Here is a 17,620-nt window from a genome sequence, read left to right as displayed (position 1 = left end):
AGTAAGACATCCGTGCATTCCCACACCAACAGGGAAGACCGAAGTGCTGTGGGAGGCTGTACAACACCAGTGTTGTAGTGTTTGCCTGATAACAGGGCTCCAAGCTCAACCCTCCCAAGCCCACACTAAGCTGACCTGATGGCCTCTCCAGATCTCCCGGACAGGACACCATGAGAGGCTAAGAGGCCACACTGGTAACAGCACTCCAGAGTCCTGCTTTGCCAACTACCATGGGCCAGACGAGGGTAAGGAGGCACAGGTGAGGTAAAGGCTGCTTAATCAGAGCTGGCTTTCTAGAGACACTACAAATACAATCAAGTATGCTGGCGCCAAAAGAATTCACAGACTGGAGGGAACCTGACCATGGTGCTTTGATTGAGGTAGCCCCATTGTCCCCGGTTGATGGCACTATACAGGGGGCACTATTCTGTAGGCATGGCCTTACTGGAAGAAGAATGTCCCTGGGAGCTGGCTTTGAGGTTTCAAAAGCCATGCGCCATTCCCGGTTTGCTCTCTCTGCCTCGTGCTTGCCATTAAAGATGTGAGCTTCTGTTCCATCTACCATGTCTGATGCTTGCTTCCATAATTCTCCATCATGGATGGACTCATATCCCTCTGAAGCCATAAGCCCAAATAAACTCTTCCTTCTAGAAATTGCTTGGTCATGATGTTTCATCACAACAATTCAAGGTAGTAATACACTGAGCAAAACGGGGTGCTACAGGGAGATGACCATGAAACATATAGGTGGTGGTTTGAGTTCAAAAAGCCCCGATAGGCTCAGATATTTGAATGTTTGGGTCCCAGGTGATTGAGGAAGGATTAGGAGGTACGGCCTTGTTGGAGGAAGTATGTCACTAGGGGTGGCCTTTGAGATTTCAAAAGGCCATGCCAGCCCCCTCTCTCTGTCTACTGCTTGTAGATAAGATATAAGCTCCCATCTACTGCTCCAACACTATGCCTGCCTGCCTGCCTGCCTGCCTGCCCCATGCTACTGTCTACAGTGGTTATAACGCACCCCTCTGAAATTGTAGGCAAGCTCCCAATTAAATGCTTTCTGTTACAAATTGTTTTGGTCATGGTCCCTTCATAGCAATAGAGAAGTAACTAAGAAGACAAAAAGAGGTGGGAACGAGGGGACAGGGAGGGGGTAACAGGGTGAAATAAGGAGATGAGTGGGGACGTAAGGAGAAGGGGTGAGATGAGGATTATGAGGAATGGGGGTGCGATAACATAGGGAGACGGGGGAGCGGGGAGGATAAAGTGAGGAGACCTCTGTGATGTAACAGAAGGGAAGATGAGGGTGAAGATGAGGCGGGAAAATGAAGCAAGCATGAGGGGGTTGTGAGGAGGAAGACGGAAGAGAGGAGGCAGTGATGGCCACCCTGCCGATGGAGGAGGGTAACACGGACCCCCTTTTTCTCTGCATACTAGGTATGCCCTAGTACCCACGAGGAGAATCCCTGCAGCTCAGCGTTAATAGGGCGATGCTTTCAAACGTGATTAGACTGTAGCATTGCCATGAGCAAATCTAACAGACCCTGGTATAGCTTTCTACACTGTGTTTTTATTCTTTACGAATTTCCCACATGATAAAATACTGCTAACCTCTCCCCAGCTTTTCCAGGATACCCTGGCACATCTCCCCTACAAATTCATGTTTTCTGTTCATCATCATCATCATCACCACCATCATTGTCATCATCATCAGTCCCTGGGTCAAATTACCACTGACCGCATGTGAATGGGTGTGTTACCTTGCACTGGGCATGGACAGCATCCATATTCCCAAAGAAAAGTGACTCCCTCTGTCCTCAGCCATCAGCTACCAATAACTTCACTACTAGGGTGGGGCCTTAGGAGCCCTCTCCAATCCGTGCAGGAATTTTGGCTGGTTCAATTTTTTTCGAAGACTTGTGCAAGCCACCACAGCTGCTGTGAGTTGATGTGTTCAATGGCTACGCCATTTCCAGAAGTCAGTATTTCACAACTTTCCTACTCATCCTCTGGCTATTACATTCTTTCTGACCTGTCATTTTTTTCAATGTCCCCTGAGCCTGGGATGGATGGCAATAGGTAGAGATGACCCATCTACAGCTGAATGCTCGTATTTCCTTATTCCAAGTGCTCTGACACTTAGGAGTCTCTGCACTGACCACACTACCCACTGCAAAAAGAAGCATCTCCGAAAAATCTTGACAGCAGCAGTAACCTATGGCAATACGCGTATGTAGAAGGCAGTTTGACAACATGACCATTTAGTGAAACACCAGTAGGTTCCTCACTATATGGCTTATGGTCCCCCCAGTCATAGGCTCTTGACAAAGTCCAAAGTACCAGTCCAAATTCCCTCCAGTGGAGAAGACCTCAAATCCAGTAAGAAAGTAGTTGGTTCCCCTATAATGGCCGTGCTGCTGTTGTATTAGTGGATACATCTTGCCTAGCAGATTGGTATTGTAGCAAGATGCAAACTTTTTATGTTTTGCTATAAAGACTTTTAATTGGGGCCTCATGTAGTCCAAGCTTGCTTCGGACTCTGTGCAGTGAAGACTGCCTTGAACTCCTGGTCATCTAGCTTCTACCTCCTAAGTCCTGGGATTGCAGGCACGCGCCACCGTACCTGATGGAAGTCTTCATTGTACCATAACTATGAGGTTTGGTAGCAGCCTGAGGTTTGGTAGCAGTAGCTATGTCTATTTTAGGACTTTTTGACAAAAATAAAATTCACCCTGTAAGAACAGGTATATTCTCCATTTTCATACAAGAATTAGTTTTAGCAGAAAATGCAAAGCAGGTGTGGACTCCAGCATGTAGGGTGGTATAGCCTATTAGGTTGTCCTATGAGTGCCTGGTTTTCTCTCTGATGACACACACACACACACACACACACACACACACACACACACACACACACACACCCTGTTTTTATAGTGCCCCCACTGGTTCTCTAGCAGTAACTATGAGCCTTCTGTCCAATGTCTGATGATTGCACGGATGTTAGATTCCAACCATGAAGCCTACTAACCTAAGTGTCAGAAATAAAAATTGCAAGATGCAGGAACTCTGTAATGAGAGACCCTCTGTGTAACCAGTCATGTACCTTTGACACCATGTTAATTTCCATGAGTTCCAATGCTTGTGTCCACCTGGTCTTGTTTGGAAATGCATTCCCAGAAGACTGTTATATTCCTGCACCACTGAAGGATCCCTACAAGTCCCACTCTTATTGACCCTCCTTTTTCTTGGCCTGAATGGTAGCCAATAAATTTCCCTTTGAAACATTGCTTTACAAAAACCATCTTCATAATGATTTGTAAGAAAAGATAGATGATAAAAAACTGGAGATCCTTCTGGACTCCAGATGGAGGTAGGATCATACAAATGACCCTGCCTCCTGTCTTCCACCACTTGGCATGCATGAGAGAGAGGACCTCAGAATGTCCTGTTGCACCATGAATGTGACTAGCAGCTTACAGGTGTGTTTTTTTTTTATCTCTTTGTAGATCACGTTTTATATTCTGGTGAAGGCCATTTATACCTTGGGCTACAGTGTTTCCCTGATGTCTCTTACAACAGGAAGCATAATTATCTGCCTCTTCAGGTAAGGAGCAAAACTGAACAACTCTGCAAACAATAAGAGACCAGCAAACATTTTACCTGTACACTTTTTTGGTACCTCAGAGGGTTAGGCTCCTGATCTGGAGCCCTTCCATGTGCCAAGTGATAGAGCACCTTCAGGGCCTAGAGAGGCGGGTCAGCAGTTAAAAGCACTTGCTCTTGCAAAGGGCTGGGATTCAGTTCCCAGCACCTGTATTGTGTCACACAACCATCTGTAACTCCAGTTACAAGGAATCTGTTGCCTTCTTCTGGCCTCTGAGGACTCCCATACATGCATGGTACACATAAAGTCACTCAGTTACACATATGCACAAAAAATTGATAGATACATACTTATATAGATGGATACATAGATAGATCGATGAAGATTGAAAGACAGGCAGACAGACAGATAGATAGATGAGGATAAACAGAAAGACAGTCGTACATACATACGGACAGACAGACAGATAATAAATAGAGCACCCTTGAAGTGACATTTACTTTTTGTGAACACACTTGGCATTTCTTATGTAAGCAGGTAGTGCTACCCTTTTAGCTCAGCTACAACCTGTTAAACAATGAGGTGTTATGCAAAGCCATGGTACTATGAATACAGGATGTCGTTGTCCTTGCCCCTCAGAAGCCGCTGGGTGCTCCATGAAGATGTATTGAATCTAAGCGCTTGAAGACAGAAATCGCACTGAATGGGTTCAAATCCTGTGTAGCCTCTTTGTAGCAGTGTGACCTTGAACAAATCGTACAACCCCTACAAGCATCTATAGTATGTGGACATGAACAGAAGCACTCCAGAGGGGCCCCTGAAGTTGGAGTGCCGTAGACTGGAAGGGCCTGGGTGACACAAGCCTAAGATAGGAGCCTTGCAAACTGCCTGCCTGCCTTTTTTCTGGTAGTGAGGTCAGATGCTGCCCCGTCCCCACCTGAGCCCTCCTCAGGTCTCTGCCGTGACCAGTGGTTGTTCAGGGTGAGAGCTGAGAACCTCAGTCCACAGGGGAATCCCTGGATGGGAAACACAGATAGCCCTATAGGATGATCACACTGAGCATTGCGAGCATTTGGGGTGAGCTCCTGTCACCACTGTCTTCTTCTCTCTGCTGAGGACAAGCTCAAGTGTTGCCACTATATGAGATAGAATCACTGACGGCAAAGGGGACATTTCTGTCCACAATCAGTGAAGGAGTCGGGCATGGTGAAAGATACAGCCTAGAAGCTCAGCAACCATAGACGAGTTACACTTTTCCTCCTTCAGGGGTGTTAACATGACCGGCATATTACTATTTGTTAAATTACCTCTGCGTTTTTACATTTTTTAAAAGAGAAAAGTGTAAAGAAAGGAAACCGAGAGAAACAAGGTGCTGTGGGATGGACTGGAGGGTTTCTGTTTATTTCCCCATATTGGACAAGCCGCTCTCAAACCTCAGTCCCTTCACATTTTACGGTGTGGTACAGACAGCCAAGCCAAAGGCCTTTGGAACTTGGCGCGGGTGATCTTGACCTTCCAGAGAATCTGCAATAGTTTGTTTCCTGGGTGGCCATACCATCTTTTAGATGTGAACACAATCCCTGCCCGTTTCAGAACTCTGTGGTTGGAAAGAACCATTTTCCCTGGACATCATCTTGCTGGTGGCGCCTAGTGCTATATGCCAGGTACAGAATCTAGAGCCCAGTCACTTTTGGGGGATTTTACTTTATCCCACACCTTTGGCTCCTGCAACCTCTTGTCTGTCAGAAGTGATTCTCAGGGCACTTCCATGGAAAACTGAGGATAGGTCGATTCTAAGATTTGTAGTATGAAAACAGCATGTTCCACTGTCCTAATTTACCCCAGAGGAAATGAGATTATTTGTAGTTGCCAAACATTTATTCTCCCTCATATACCTTTAGAAAAAACAAAACAGAAACACTGGGCAAGCAAATTCTTAACTGACACAGAGAAATAGAGCAGCTCATGTCCTAGATCGGTTCCAAAACTGCAGCCTAGACTCTCACCGCACATTCAGGGGCCTCAATGGGTTTTAGAATCACCACAGAAGGGTAGCTGTGATCTAAAAACACAACAGACAGATCCTACCAACAGAAATTGCTACACTGTGTCTCGTGGGCATTTCGTTCCATCCCACGCCTTCATCCAATGAGTGAGTTTTACCGTCCTGAGTTTTATCCAGCAGAACAAAGGCCATCAGTTACTAGACACCTAAGCCCCACAGAGCTGGTGATGGCAGAGCCTGCGCAGACATGTTATCTGCATTGCCAATGTGCACCACGTCTACTCTGGCCCCCACAGCCCTGCTTAGTCAGAAGCCACACACTGGTTGCTATCTATCAGGTCTACACTTGGAGTAACATTTGACAATGATCTCTCAGTGATGGTCCAACCCTGCTCTTGGCAGAAGTTTCTGGCAGTCCTGTAGCTATTTAGTCCCAAATAAAGACACAGAGGCTTCTATTAATTATAAACTGTTTGGCTGATGGTTTGGGCTTCTCATTGGCTAGCTCTCTCTTAAATATTAACCCATTTCTATTAATCTATGTATATCCATGTGGGTTCGGCTTGCCGGTGATGCCTGAAACCCTCTTGCTCCCTCAGCAGCTACACGGCATCTTCCTCGAGCCTCGCTCTCTGAGTTCCTACTCCCAGAATTCTCCTAGTCTGGTAGTCCTGCCTTTACTTCCTGCCTGGCCACTGGCCAATCAGCGTTTATTCATCAACCAGTAAGAGAAACATAAATTCACAGCATACAGAAGGTCATCCCCCATCACCCTGCAGCCCCACTCTATGGAAACTGGAGTGAACAAGGAGCAAGGAACAGAAAATAATAAGGAAGGGAATGAGGATTTGGAGACATGAGAAGCCATGGGCCAGGGGTGGGCACAGAATAGCATCACAGGAGGAGGCAATGCTGAAGAGATCCTGCTGTGTTCATACACCTGACCAGGCAGTCAGGAATCACTGTGCTGTTGCACAGAGGTCCCTGAAACCCGACAGCTTACTAGGATACCACAGGCAATACTGTAGACCAGCCGTGTATCGCATGTGCTGAGGCAAACACTACTCCGTAACAGGGACATCCTGTAAGGAGGATACATCCTCGCTCGACTTGGAACAGGGGTAAACATAATACCTGGCTGGAGACTCAGGGCACTGCCTGAACCAGAAGCCCTCCCCATCACCATCTTTCCCCCAGCTCCCTTTTCCCCAAAGGTGAGCATGGTTCATTACACATAAACCACATTTTCTTCATCCATCTACCTGCTGGTGGACACCTACACCGATTCATCCTTGTGACTATGTGACTAGTCACAGTAAACACAGATGCGCAAGTAATCTTGTGTCATGCTTACTTACAGTCCTTCAAATACTGCCCCAGTTTACCTCTGTTACTGTGGAAAACAAGGCAAAGCACCGAGCAAAAGAAAGTTAGGGGAGGAAACCGTTTGTTTGGTTTGAACTTCCAGGTTACTGTCTGTCACTGAGGAAAGTTAAGAACTTAAGCAGAAACCTGAATCAGGGCATGGAGGAACAGCACTGGCCCACACCTTAGCTAACTGTCTCACAAAGCCCAGGTCCCCTTGCCTAAGGACAATACTACCCAGTAGGGAGTTGGGCCCTCCAACAACAGGCCAGTCTGATCTAGGTAAGTCCTCAGTAAAGACCTCTTCTCTAAGTTGGCTGGCTTCAAGCTGTGTCAACTTGACAGTTAAGGCTAACCAGAAGAATCTGCTGCTTGTCAACTTGAAGCTCACACACATGCCTGTTAATCCATCTTTTCCTTTCTTCCCACCAGTATCCCATGTTAACATCCCAATATAAAACAAAGTCCAACCTAAAAAACAATCTCATCTTTACATTGTTCTGTGATATCTGAAAGCCCAAATTCTCTTTAAAAATCCAAAGTCCCTCAACTGGAGTCTCCTGTAAACCAAAAGCAAGTTGACTCTCTTCTAGTTCTTAATGGGAAGAACCAGGAAACAGGAACAATGGTACCACAGAAAAATCCAAAGTCTAGCAAGGTTTATCCAAAGTCTGTTGTTCAGTGTTCAATATCTGGGACTCACTCGTGGCCTCTACGGGGTTTGGGCAGCCAACTCTCCAATGGTGCCATTGGCAACACACACAGTTTTTCTGGTGAGCTCAAGCCAGCTCCACTTAATACCTGCCACCGACCTTGATGAACATACCACAGCCCTGGCATCTCCAAAACCCCTGTGCGCCCAATACAAGTGACACTACACCTTCACCAATGGCCTCTGTGGAGCATCAGGCCTCAGACGCTCTCATGGTCCCCTCCATCTTACTTCTTTCATACCTTGAGAAGCAGCTCTATATGAGAAACTTCTTACACGCTGCCTGTTTTGACAGTCAAGTTGAGACGTAGCCCCAGCCACCTTCCATAGCACCTACAGATTCCACGTGCTAACCCTGAGGAAATACCTTCCTATTGACACGAGGAAGCACAGAAGAGGTCACCTCGGTGGTGCTCGTCTCTTGTTGATCACAGCTGATCCTTCAGCCACAGCTGAACCAGAAACTATATATAGAGTCGTGGTGTAAAATATCACAAAAATGGCCCCAAAGAAGTCTTTACTTCCTTCTGAAACCTCAGAAGCCCTGCAGGTCCCCTCCCGTTGTCTATGTTTCACTCGGCATCCTCAAGCTCTCACAGAATGGCCCCAAAATCTCTGAACACTCAACAGCTCCTCTAGCTCAAAAGTTAAACCCTCCCTGTCTGCTCCCCACCCCCCACACTCCCAAAAAAGCATCAGGTTGTCCCAACATCCTCACCTCTCCAGTTGCAAAGTTGTCCTAGTTTGACTTCTGTTACTGTAGTAAAAGCCATAACCCAAATCATGCTAGGGAAGAAGAGGGTTGTGTGGCTTACACACAACCCAGCATTGAGGGAAGCCAGGGCATGAACTCAACCAGTACCCTGAAGCAGAAACCATGGAAGAACACATTTGGGGCCTTGCTCCCTGGGTCATGCTCTGAAATAACTGTGGTTGGGGCCATTCCACATCAATCATCAGGCAGAGCAGTCCTTCACAGCCACGCCCACATGCCAACCTGTGGATCATCAGTCAGGGCAATTCTTTACAGCCACGCCCACATGCCAGTCTGATCTAGGTAATTCCTCAGGCGAGGTTTCTCCTTAAGAAAGTCTAGCTTGTGTCAAGTTGACAACTAAAGCTAACCCAGAGAGGTATTTACCTAGGAATGGTATTGCTGGATCACCTAGTTATGCTAATTTTCATTTCCGAGAAAGCCCCACACTGATTGATTACCCCCCCAACCCCCTGCACATATAAACACAATAACACGAATACTAACGGTATTGGCACAAAAACAGACGCATAGTTGAAGTGAATAGGACAATGGTAGATCCACACAGCTATACCGCCTAATTTCTGACAAAGTTACCAAAGCATGCATCGGAGCAAAGACAGCTTCTTCATCCAATGGCACTGATACGCACTGGCTACCAACATGTAGAAGACTGAAACTAGACTGACGTTTCTCACAGTGACAAACTTTGGGCAGCTTTGTCAAGCTCACCCTTAGCATATTTATTGCCAACTTTGAGTTTTAATCTTTTTCTTTATTTTCTTTTTGTCTGTCACTCAATGTTCTTTATGCCGGTTCCCCCTCTTTTATACTTTTAATTATAGATTCTATTTTCATTCAATTATAATCTGACATTTAGAACACATTTTCTCTGTCTCTTTCTCCCTCTCTCACCACCACTCACAATGCATCACTTATTTATAGCAATTAAGCTCTTAAGTGCTTTTTACCACTTACCAATCAATTCAAGGGTTAACTACATGTACCATTCATGCCCTCTTGGTTTTGTAAATTTTAATTCTGAGATCCCACGGACGTTATTATCTTAGGTTGGCATTTATTTAGCATGCCTACATATTGCTCGCCGTTTCCCCCCACACTTTCTTTCCTGCCATCCCCCTGCTTCCTCCCTAGCTGCCGCTGGTCACATTCTCATGCCAGTAAATTCTCAAGCCCTTTGATTGCCTAAAATGAAAAATTTTGCTTTGCTTTTTAGGAGGCTATTTCTGAATACTGAAGATAAGGTTGTGTCTCTTGAGAAGTTGCCTGTGGCTCAATCTTGCTCCTAAAAACCTGGTCTTTTTTTCCCCTCAAACATCTCTTCCTGTGACACCTGTAGTGTCATTACTTTTGTAGCCTTCTGTCTCATGGTTGTGAAGTGTCTAATCTGCTACTCTCTTTGATAAGTTTCAGGAATTCCTGGCTAGTGCTTCCTGAAAAATTTGCTTCCATACCAATCTCTTCTCCTGGAGCACCACCCTCCCTTGTATTTGCTGTCTTGGCCTGTTCTCATAGGTTTCCTTGCCATTCTTCTGTCTTTTCCGTGATTTCATGCCTCCCACTTTCACCTAGACATGCTCTACAGACCCAGTTCATATGGCACTTGGCACTTTCTTTTGCAGAGTTTGATCTACTGTTGGATATCTCTTTCATTCTGAAGGTCAGAGGGACTTGTGGGAGGAGGTATTTCAGGCAGTTTTCTTTTCTAAGATGGTTTTAGTGTATTCTATGAGAACTTCATTCATAAATAAAACACATTTTGATTATATCCAGTACCCTCCCCACCTCCAACCCCTCTCAGACTCACGACCACACACTTGACAAGATGGAACTCGTGCCTGGTACAGTGAGCCTGGCCAAGAACTTACAGTTGCCGAGCTTCCATGGCCCCCAGGGAGGGGGGGTGGGGGTTGAACCTACTGCTTCTTACTTGGCTAAATGGACACTTGTCAAGCAAGATCTTGACTTTGTCCTCATAGAGATCAGCAAAGTTCTCAGCCCCTTACCAGAAAAGCTGCTTTTTGCAGTGGATCTGGGTTAACACAGGAACTCCGCCACTGTGCAGGGTGCGGAGAGAGAGTGACCTCCAACGGAGTGTGAAGTGGCGTCTGATGGCCTCATGCATTTCGTGTGCATGGGGTGTGCACCTACATGGGGGGGGGGGGCGCAAGTCCTTAAGAGCTTGTGCGTGTGGAGGCCAGAAGTCAGTGTCTGGTGTTTTCTTTGATCATTCTCCACTCCATTTTGAGACGGTCTCTTACTGAACCTGGAGCTTACTGATTTGGCCAGACTGGCTAGCCAGCAAGCCCCAAGTCCCAAGGATCTGCTAGCCTCTACCTCCCAGGTGTTGCACCTGGCATTTTCACATAGGCCTAGATCTAACTTGGGTCCTAACACTGATTGCAGAAAACGCTTCACCAAATAAGCCATTGTTCCAGCCTCCTCATGGGCTTTTTTTTTTTTTATTTTTTATTATTACAAACCAACCCTAGTTCCCCTCCCTCCCTTTCTCTCCCCATCTTCTCCTCTTCTCACTCCCATCCACTCCTCAGAGGGGGTAAGGCCTTCCTTGGGGAGTCAACAAAGTCTGGTATACCAAGTTTAGGCAGGACCAAACCGCTTTCTGCTGTGTCAAGGCTGAGCAAGGTATCCCACCATAGAGAATGGGCTCCAAAAAGCCAGTTCATGCACCCAGCATAGGTCCGGTCCCACTGCCAGCACCCCACACACAGCAGATCAAGCCACATAACTGTCACCCACATTCAGAGAGCTTAGTTCAGTCTCGTGCAGGCTCCCCAGCTGTCAGCCCAGAGTCCATGGTGCTTTTTAACCATGTCTTCTCTAGTCCCATGTTTGCCCAATCTCTAAGTCAAGTTTTTTTGGTTTCTCATTACAATTTTTATATTTCATAGACTCTAGCTTTTTTGTAAGTCTAGTAGTCTACACATGTTTTCTACCTTCATTTAGGTTTTCTTTAAGCATGATAGTGTATACTTAATATGTTAAAGTCTTAAGTTTTGATGAAGTCGACTTTGTCTATTTTTTTTTTTTTTGCACTTTTCTGGTGTACTATTTAAGAGACCTTTGCCATATCCAAGATCAAGTTTTTCCAGCCCAAAATAGTTTTATACTTCTGGCTCTTGTATTTTGGTCACAGATTCATTTTCAGTTAGTTTTTGATATGCTGAGAAATGGGAGTCTAGCTTTATCCTTTCTCAAGTCCGAACCCTGCAGCTCAACACCAACAGTTGAAAATACAGTTAAATGTTCTTGGCTTCATGATGTATGTTTTAAGCCTCTCGGTCTAGGTCTAATGCATCGGGCCTTTTGCAGAGCCAATAAAGTGAGATCACCACAGTCTCCAGAAAGTGTGGGATCCAGAAGTGAGTCATCCCACTTTGGTTTTTTTTTGGGGGGGAGGTTGTTCCAGGCATTTGAGGTCCTTTGTAATACCATGTTTCTTTTACATAAGAACCTGAGAAGGCAATGGGTAGTATTCCACATCTTTTTGGCTTCTTCTTCTTCTTCTTCTTCTTCTTCTTCTTCTTCTTCTTCTTCTTCTTCTTCTCTCTTCTCCTCCTCCTCCTCCTCCTCCTCCTCCTCCTCCTCCTCGTCTTCTTTCTCCTCCTCCTTTTGCTCCTCCTCCTCCTTCTGCTTCTGCTTCTTCTGCTTCTGATGTCCAACTTTTCTGTGGAGACATGAACAAACATCTATTTACCACATATATGAACCTACAACTGACCAAGTTAACAATTCCACTTGAGTTTAGTGAACCTGGGAGTTTATTGGGGCTAATTACAGCAGTTTGGACAACAGGTTACCACAGTAACATAGATGACTCAAAAGCAACTGCTTCACTGGGAAGCCCACTCAAGAACAAATGGTAACTCACAAGAGCTGTGTCCCTAGAGTTCCCTTCCTCAATGTGCAGACTGATAATCAGGTTGGAGCATCTTCCCTGCACAGAAATTGTTACTGCTTGAGGGCAGGTCCTTGTGAATATTATAGGTTTCAGGAACTTCCTAAGACTTGTCAGGCGCTTATTGTCTGAGCCCAGTAAGTTTTGTCTACTTGTATGGTTTTAAAGAGCCTCCTCCAAGATGAAACTATTCCATTTTGAGCAAATTGCTACACAACAACTTCTAAGACTGGGTAATTTTCTTTGATCTTTAAATTTAGCGAATCTCTCTTTTCCCTGCCTAGATTTTCCTTGGCTGTCTCTAGGGGATTTGTAATGCCAGTTGCAAATTTCAAACCCAAATTTTTTTTATTTAGTTACTTCTTCAAATTTCATTTCTTTATTGAAATTCTGTGTTTGTTGAAGGATGGTTCTCTTTTATTTCATTCTGTTCTTTGAACACATTCAAGCATTTGGCTTTAAGATTCTGTCTAGTAAGGCTGTTTCATGTGATTTTTTAAAAGAAAGGTTTTATTTATTTTCTTTTTCCTAGCAGTAATCCAGCTTTCTTGCTTCTTTTAATGCTTTATAATCTTTTTGTTGAAACTGGACGTTTTTAATAAAATGATGTGATAACTCAGGAAATCAAATTTTGTCTCTCATTTTTTGTCCTTTGTTATAAGTTGTAGGTGTTTCTATATTACTTATTCTATTTTATCATTTTTGTGGTACTTGAGATTGAACTTGGGTCCTTTCAAATGCTGGACACACAGTCTACCACAGAGGTATAAACCAACGCTTTTGTTTACTTTTTATTTTGAGACAGTCTCTATGAAATGCTCAGACCATCCTTGAAGTCCCCCGTGGTCCCAGACAAGTCTTGGAAGCCTCGTGTCTCATGCCTCTGTTAGCTGGTACTACAGCTCTGTGCCACCAGGCCAGGCTCATAATGATTTATTTAGTGACTTTTCTAAACATTTCTATTTTGTAGAGTTTATATTGGCCCTGTTAGTCTCTGAAGCCTATATACTGTTAGTTATCAGTCAATTACTTACTGATAGAGGGTTTTTTAGACATCCACAGTCAAGGGGTGGGGGAAATAGGAAGAAAAGAAAATTCCCCATCTGGGAGTTTTGGCTGTGTTGGAAGCACTCCTTTAATACTTGGCCAGGTTGTTTACAACTCTGCCTTAACTTCACTTTTTGCTTAAGCTAAGACTAAAGATTACCTTAAGTGAACGCTTTTTGGGAGCATATGACCTGTCCAGAGCACATATGCAGGTTTCAAAATCCCTCTGCATATACGACAGCCTTTCAGAAATTCTAGTTTCCCCAAGAACCTCACTCCCCAACCTTTCTTCTCAGGCTCCAAAATGTCTGTCATTTGCCTCAACTGTTAATGTTGGCCTTAGGCGGCTACCAGAATCTATTTGACTTTCATTATAGCTGCTGTTCTGTCTGAGTGGGTTCTGGAAGTTGCACCAGTTATTAGGCCAGCATCTTCCACTTGTGTGTAATTCCTGAGACCACACAGATACCATTGGCTATGGTCTTCAGGGTAGCACTAAGAGAAACATGTGCCATAGGACAAGGCAAGGCTGACTACAGTGTGCTCAGCCGGGGTGGGGGATCACATTGCTATCAACTCTTGAGTATTTTCCAGAGTTCAACAGGATTAATGTGAGTCATTTTGCCAAGGTTTCAGAGTTTCTTGGAAGGGCTGGACAGAGGCCCCTCTCTCACTGTTTTCACTGGACTCCTCTGTTGGAACTTAAATTCTGATTTCAGGTGACTAACTTTTGGAAAATTCTTGTTAAATTCAATAAATCACCTCAAAGTATCCCTCTACCCTATTAACTCCACGTTTTCAACCCGAGGAATGTTTTTTTCATCTTCTTTGACCACATAAAACAGCATCTGCTGTTCATGAAGTTCATGACATATCCTCATCCAAATGTTATTGTCCTCATGTGCTCCTGTGTCAGCATCATGCCTTGGCTTTAAATTCTATGGTTTGTCTATGCTGGTTTTATAAAGTAAAACAAAATTGCAACGAAAATAACATATTTTCACAAATAATTGCATAGGAGTTTTCATGGTTATTACTATAAGCTGATTCTGCCTCCCCTCCAGAAAAAAACACATATCCCATTGTCCCATTTGTACATAGAAAAGAAAATAACTCCAACTGAATTAATCTATTAACCTCGGCTACATCGGTGTCTCACTTGTGTGTAATACTAGCGGGTACACACACCTGACACTGCCATAGTGTACATGCGTGCGTGCACACACACACACACACACACACATACACACACACACACACACACACACACACCAGTAGATACATACATGATGCATCTTTTAAGTGAAGCGCAGCCCTGCCATGACAAGGACACTGTGTACAAATAAAAGTCAGGTCATGATCCTTCTGGTTTTTAATTCTAGATTACTTAAAACTACATAAAATTTAAAATTGGCCCCTGTTGGCCATATTTCAGTCTCATTTGTTCTGGTAGCTCATGGCTGATCAGTCAGAGCGTGTCCAGGGCCATGAGGGAGACAAATGGAAGTCAATGCCTGTGCAACCAGGAAAAGGGGTCAATGGGAAGGCCTGTGCCTTCAGCTGACAGTGAGCTTCTGTCAAGGGACACTCAGGAAGGGAATGAGGGAGAGGACAGGCTGCTGTGTAACAAGGAGACCAACTGCAGCTCCTAACCCAAGCTGGAACTCCCCAGGCGTTGGGTGGACCATCTTTAGTGTCAATATAAAGAGGAGAAAGTCAATTTTTATTTATTTTATTTTTCTTTCCTCCCAGCCCCCCAACCCCCTATCCCACTCCCCAAGGATGGTGAGGCCTCCCATGAGGGATCATCAAAATCTGTCATATCATTTGGAGCAGGGCCTAGGTCCCTCCCCAGGTGTCTAGGCTGAGACAGTAACCCTCCATAGGGAATGGGCTCCCAAAGTCCATTCGTGCACTAGGGATAAATGCTGGTTCCACTACTAGAGGCCCCGTAAATTGTCCAGGCCTCCTAACTGACCCCCACGTTCAGGGGATCTGGGTGGGTCCTCTGCCGGTTTCTCAGATATCAGTCTGGGGCCCCTGAGCCCCCCCTTGTTCAGGTAAGCTATTTCTGTGGGTTTCTCCAGCCTGGTTTGACCCCTTTGCTCATCACTCCTCCCTCTCTGCAACTGGATTCCAGGAGTTCAGTTCAGTGTTTAGCTGTGGGTGTCTGCTTCTGCTTCCATCAGCTACTAAATGAGGACACTAGGATGGCATTTAAGGCAGTCATCCATCTCATGGGAGGGGAAGGACATTTAAAGTAGCCTCTCTACTGTTGCTTAGATTCTTAGTTGGGGGTCATCCTGTGGATCCTTGAACATTTTCCTAGTGCCAGAAAGCCAATTCTTACAGAGGTCAGTTTCCACCTAACACAAAAAGTTATGCATCAGAGTTGAAGCCTGGAGGCCAAGTATCACCTGAGGAGTGGGTAAAGTCACAGCTGCGCCTCTGTCTCAAAGTGGGAGCATCAGACATTAATACCACAAGGAGAGGAGAGATAATGAGACAGCCACACTTAGCTACCCATCCTGTGACCCGAACCATGTATCAGACAGAGCACACTTGGCTGCAGACTTAAGGCAGCTCCTGCGTGGCTTTTGCATTATGTATTCATACTGAACTCCAACCTAAGGAAATAATCTGAAATAAATGGAGAGTTCATATGCAAAAAAAAAAATACTTATCATGATGCAAAACTGGGAATATATATATATATATATATATATATATATATATATATCATGACAATTAAAGTTTTGTAAATGGTTAACCAACTCCATGAAAAGGGGGAGGGCCGTAGATGATCATTTGAACATCAGTTTCTGTCTTCTCCCTCTTCAGGAAGCTGCACTGCACCAGGAACTACATCCACCTGAATCTGTTCCTCTCGTTCATGCTAAGAGCCATCTCAGTGCTGGTTAAGGACAGTGTACTCTACTCCAGCTCAGGTACACTGCGCTGTCACGACCAGCCGGCCTCCTGGGTAAGACTTTCGTAAAGGGCAAGATCCACGAGTATGGGTCAGACTCTAGCGCCTACCAAAGCCTTTCCTCTCAAAAGCATGGCAGTGGCATGGGCCTTCTCAGACCTGAGCATTGGAAGGAGGGGTGGTTTCAAGCCCGTGCTTGCTGCGGAGCCAAGACCAGAAGGGTTCACGAGAACACTGGGTGGGTGGTGTCTAGCCACCGTGGGGCTGGGAAATTAAAAGACACCAGGCCCTGGTCACCAATTCTCAGATGTGTGAAGCAGTGTTAGGTAACAAGTCCTCTTGCAGATTAGCGAACGTTTGCCCAAATCACCCAGATTCCAAGAGATAAAAACTTGCACTCATTTTCTGGATCAGCTCAGATCACGTGGCATGTGTAAACCCTGGCCAGTGCCAATGGGAAACACACTCTGTCTACATCTTTGATACAAGGCCAGACAATGCTGATGACAGTTTCTGCAATTCGGCGGGGCTTCTCTCTCATGCCTGGCCATTCTGTCTTGGCTCTGCCTGTGGGGTAGTAGTGATAACATGCAACCTACTCAAATCGATTGGATAGGTATCTGAGAGCCCCCTGCGTGCAAGTCTCCCACGTTTTTCTCTGCTAGCATGTAATGTTCCACGTTTGGGAATCGGGTGTGTCGTTCCTGATCTATGGCCCCCGTAACTTAAAAAGCCAGGACACTGAACTGCCTCCCGCCTCTGCATGTGAGTAGACACATCGGCTAACACTCTTTGGGTCCTGAGCAGCCATTAATTAGTTTGGTTTTGACCCAGCAGTGAAGTGCCTTGTAGCTGCATAGCTCTTCAGCTGTGTCTAGCCATGACCATCTTCCTGAAGGGAAGGGCATTCATTCTCCAGAGACAGGCTGCAAAGGAATCTGTGAGAATAGCAAATCAAAAACAGGAAAGGTCTGTCCCCAGGCATGCCTTGCCTCTCTAAAGGTTGTGTCCTGAGATGGGGGTCTTGCCACATGCGAACCGGTAGTGAAGACCAGGTAGCTGCAAATCCATTCACTGCAGTGCCCAGAGCTGCTCTGTGCTGCGTTCATTCTTTAGCCCCCTCTTAATGGAGCTGAGAGGGAGTGGATGGGGAGGGGAGAAGGGGGAGGGAGGGGGAGGGGGAGATGGAGGTAGGTTGGAGGTGGGGGGAGGCAACTGGAGGAGAGGAGGGAGGGCAAACTCTGGTCGGTATGGAAAATAAATTTTA

The 17,620-nt window shown here is 45.4% G+C and overlaps 1 protein-coding gene across 1 annotated transcript in view; it reads left to right on the top strand.

The window, feature by feature from the left end:
- Vipr2 (vasoactive intestinal peptide receptor 2) overlaps positions 1-17,620 on the top strand; it is a 75,698-nt gene that overhangs the window by 44,697 nt on the left and 13,381 nt on the right. Inside the window, exons 5-6 of the mRNA XM_027417031.2 lie at positions 3,504-3,601; positions 16,266-16,407. Coding sequence (XP_027272832.1) covers positions 3,504-3,601; positions 16,266-16,407 — 240 coding nt within the window. The remainder of the gene's footprint in view (positions 1-3,503; positions 3,602-16,265; positions 16,408-17,620) is intronic.

Source organism: Cricetulus griseus, chromosome 5 (genome assembly GCF_003668045.3).
Source record: "Cricetulus griseus strain 17A/GY chromosome 5, alternate assembly CriGri-PICRH-1.0, whole genome shotgun sequence".
NCBI lineage: Eukaryota > Metazoa > Chordata > Mammalia > Rodentia > Cricetidae > Cricetulus > Cricetulus griseus.
This window is presented reverse-complemented; position numbering and strand designations above follow the sequence as displayed.